This window comes from Vicia villosa, linkage group LG5 (genome assembly GCF_029867415.1).
Source record: "Vicia villosa cultivar HV-30 ecotype Madison, WI linkage group LG5, Vvil1.0, whole genome shotgun sequence".
NCBI classification, from domain to species: Eukaryota; Viridiplantae; Streptophyta; class Magnoliopsida; order Fabales; family Fabaceae; genus Vicia; species Vicia villosa.
In genome coordinates, this window is record NC_081184.1 from 9,013,513 (window position 1) to 9,018,093 (window position 4,581).

At 33.1% G+C, this 4,581-nt stretch overlaps 1 protein-coding gene across 1 annotated transcript; it reads left to right on the forward strand.

Annotated features, from left to right (window-relative positions):
• Positions 1–3,703, forward strand: LOC131601304 (laccase-4-like). Its single transcript, XM_058873089.1, has 6 exons — positions 1–147; positions 616–767; positions 1,010–1,254; positions 1,469–1,597; positions 1,809–2,738; positions 3,227–3,703. The coding sequence occupies exons 1-6, from the start codon at positions 58–60 to the stop codon at positions 3,355–3,357; spliced, it is 1,677 nt and encodes a 558-aa protein (XP_058729072.1). The 5' UTR covers positions 1–57; the 3' UTR covers positions 3,358–3,703.
• Positions 3,704–4,581: the final 878 nt, after the last annotated feature.

Genomic DNA, 4,581 nt, shown 5'->3' on the forward strand with positions numbered 1-4,581 from the left:
TTGTATACAAAAACTTAAAGTGAAAAACTTATTAAGATAGTGAGCGAGCAAGTGAAAATGGATTATTCTTGGATTCGAGTTCTACTTCTCATTTCTTGCATTCTTCCGGCTTTGGTAGAGTGCAAAGTTAGACACTACAAATTTCATGTAAGTTATGTTTTAAAGTTTCATAATATAATCATGCATGCATTAAAATAGTTTGCATCTGTAACAAATTTCTTCCACCAACATGCATACGGATGGCAAAATGGGTCTGTCTCGTCAAACGTGTCTGTTTTGTCCGTACTTTTTTATGCGGGGCGAACTAAGATATTAGGCCTGCATACTCTATTATGCTTGCACCGTTTCACCCCGTTCTTTTCGGGCTTGAATGTAGATATTAACATAACTTTGCAATTTTTAAACTTTAAAGGTGCACTGGTCACAAGACCTCCCTCCTCCATTTTTTTTTTCATGGCGGACCAAAATTTTAAGTCTGCACCCTCAACAATATTCGTCCCTATTCGTTTTAAGCGAACTTTTGCAGGGTTGACATATTTGTTCGCGACCCTTCTCTATAATGATTAATTTCCTCATAGGATGAACTAATTTTGGTATAATGAATAATGAATGCAGGTGGTGGCCAAAAATACAACTAGATTATGTTCAAGCAAATCAATTATAACTGTTAATGGAAAATTTCCAGGACCTACTCTTTATGCAAGAGAAGATGATACAGTTTTAGTCAGAGTTGCTAATCAAGTCAACCACAATATTACCATCCATTGGTAAGAAAATCATAATTCATTTTAATTTTTCTTCAAGTTACATTAACTATATATTATATTGTAACAAAAAACGACTATTATAGTCTCAAATATAAATAAAAGTTGATGTATTTGGTCTAAATTTTAGATCAGATAGATCAACTTTCTCTGACGAAATAGCGAAAGATAATATCTCTGACCAATAAAATTTTTGATGAATTAATTGGGAATTTGAGTAATTAATTATGATTATGTTTTGGCAGGCATGGTATTAGGCAGTTGACAACAGGTTGGGCTGATGGACCTGCATATGTAACACAATGTCCAATTCAATCAGGACATAGCTATGTCTACAACTTCACCATTACTGGTCAAAGAGGAACACTTCTTTGGCATGCACATGTTAATTGGCTAAGATCAACTGTTCATGGTGCCATTGTTATTTTGCCAAAGAAAGGTGTCCCCTATCCTTTCCCAAAGCCAGATGATGAACTAGTTCTGGTACTAGGTAAGAAACAAATAAACCTTTTATCAATCCGATTTTGACACACTGTCACGCAGTAAATAAATTACAATCAGAGTCGTCTTAAGTTTTTAGATACGTTTCAAATGTGACAAAACATCTAAATATTTGAGACTCTATATTGTAGTTCATCTTGCACACCGTCAAAGATAACCACGATTACAACTAATGATATACGTTGATAATTGATAAATTGTAGGAGAGTGGTGGAAATCTGATACCGAAGCTATCATCAATGAAGCTCTAAAATCAGGATTGGCACCAAATGTTTCGGATTCTCATACTATTAACGGACTTCCGGGAAAAGTTGCAAATTGTTCTACTCAAGGTATTTTCTTCATTTCAAAACTCGAATTTGGTAGTCTAAGTTTTCCACACTCACATGCTTCATACTCTCGCATCAATCAATTGTATTAAACTAAATATAACTAATAGTGTATCTAGTATATATACTTCAGATACACTCTAATGAATCTAAAAAGTAAATTTTTTCTTATAAATAAGACTAGAAAGTAATATTTACGAACTTTTCTATGCAGATGTATACAACTTACCTGTTGAGAGTGGCAAAACCTACTTACTAAGAATCATCAATGCTGCACTCAATGAAGAACTTTTCTTCAAAATAGCAGGCCACAAACTCACAGTTGTAGAAGTTGATGCAACATACATAAAACCATTCCAAATCGAAACAATCGTCATCGCACCGGGCCAAACAACAAACGTTCTTCTAAACGCGAACCAAAAATCCGGCAAATATTTAGTAGCGGCTTCGCCTTTCATGGACGCGCCAATCACCGTCGACAACGTAACAGCCACAGCAACATTGCATTACTCAGGAACTACTCTTGCAAACACTCAAACTTTTCTAACTACACCCCCTCCTACAAACGCCACGCAAATCGCGAACAACTTCTTAAACTCGTTGAAAGGACTTAACTCGAAGAAATACCCGGTTAACGTGCCGTTGAAAATCGATCATTCGCTTTTTTTCACGGTCGGATTAGGAGTTAATCCTTGTAAATCATGTGTAGCTGGAAATGGTAGCAGAGTTGTAGCTGCTATTAACAATGTGACATTTGTCATGCCAACTACAGCTTTACTACAAGCACATTACTTCAATGTTAAAAATGTTTTTACGACGGATTTTCCAGCGAATCCGCCGCATGTTTTTAATTACACCGGAGCCGGACCGAAGAACTTGAACACTGACAGTGGTACTAAGGTTTATAGACTAGCATTTAATGATACAGTTCAGCTTGTTATGCAAGATACCGGAATCATTGCACCGGAGAATCATCCTGTTCATCTTCATGGTTTCAATTTCTTTGTTGTTGGTAGAGGAGTTGGAAATTATAATAGTCAAGTTGATTCAAAGAACTTTAACCTTGTTGATCCTGTCGAAAGGAACACGATTGGCGTGCCGGCTGGTGGTTGGGTCGCAATTAGATTCCGAGCTGATAATCCAGGTAAAAATTCTAAATCTCTAATATATAGTATCACACCACTTAGTCTATGTTTGAATTTACGATGAATTTATCAGAATCATAGTGATAACGTAATTCTTTTCCGAGTATAATTTTATCCCATTGTTACAAATAAATGAGCAGGTCGCATGATACCTCGTAAATATAGAATAATAAAAATATTTATCAAAATCGTATGTAGATTGTCAGGGTTGCCTTAAATTTTCGGAGGTCATATGTAGGTTAACTACAATTTAAATTGAAATGTGACAAATTAAATAGTAGTCATACTAGCCATGGTTTAACCGTGACAAATATTTGTGAGATTATTTTTAGTCACGGTTTAAATGTGTCAAATTTTGGAACCATATTTAGTAGTCTGTCTTACACGTTCTCAAAGACGATTCTGTTTCTTGTTTATGTTTTTTCAGATTTTTATTCTTTTGAACCGGTTGGATTGTTCTAACATTTTCAATGTGTTTGTTATATAGGAGTCTGGTTCATGCATTGTCATTTGGAGGTGCATACAACATGGGGACTAAAGATGGCATTTTTGGTGGACAATGGGAAAGGACCTAAGCAATCAGTGATACCACCACCAAAAGATCTACCAAAATGTTGATATTCCTCTTCACATCAATTTCATCATGCAATTTGCAAAAAGTGTAGGCCTTCCAATTCAACAAGTGTAGGTGTGGAGGGATACAGAGGAGCCAGGCAAAAAAATAAAAGAGAGTGAGAGAAGAAAAAAAAGAGAATGTTTATTTAATAAATGAGTATCTATCTAAATTGTTTTTTGATTGAGCAAAAAGGGAAATTTTGCTCAAACTTGTTTAATAAAATGGAAGTGTGCATTTTGGTTTTCATGACACAATTTTTATGAGATGATGTGCTTCTTATGTATTGGAACCAACAAGTGTACCTTTTGGATTTGGTATTTGGTTAATAGAAAGAGGTTATTTACTTCATTTTATTTTTGATGATTGCACTATGGATAGTTATCTAAATAAAGGTTTTAGATTATAAAATTTTGGAATAAAAATAAAATTTAAAAGATTTAATTTAATTACAAATATATAAAACAACATAAATTACATACATTTATTTTTATAGTACATCAAGTGAAATATAAGCATAGGGTGTGAAATGCAAAAACACCTATATATTTCTAAGGCAAAAAGACATTAGATTTAGATGAGTTGTATTAGGCCCAAACATCACCAAACAAATTGCGTTACTTTCTTTTTTGAAAATTTTTTATTTCACTTCTTTTTTTCTAATCCATCTTTTCATTTTTCAAACCTAAAAACTTCCTAACCAAATAAATGAAACAATAAAGGACTACATCTAATCAAAAATTTTAATTTCACATTTTTAACAAAAAAACTTAGGTTACGATTCATTAGTAAAGAAGGCTTATAAACAGTATTTTAAAAATCAGACCGATCAGACCGGAAATCAGAAGGATCATCGGTATGATTTGATTGTTGGACCAAGTATGTTATTGAACCCGTGAAAACCGGCCAAAATCGTAAAAAATCAATAAATCGGCGGTTTTAGAAAATCGGTGGTTCAAATGCATGCTTTATTTTCCGCACAAAACGACGTCGTTTTTATGATTTTTTATAAAAATATAATTAGACTTTATTTAAACCTTATTTGGAACAGTTTTTCTCCAATTTGCAATTAGACCTGATTTAAAGTTTATTTAAATTTATATTTGTATTATTTTATTATGAGTGATGATTATATTTAGAATTTAAATGTGAAAAATAAACATGTGAAATTATGAAATTTTAAAATTTTAAAATTTTGTGGGTGTTGTGATATTTTTTAGAGACTAAGT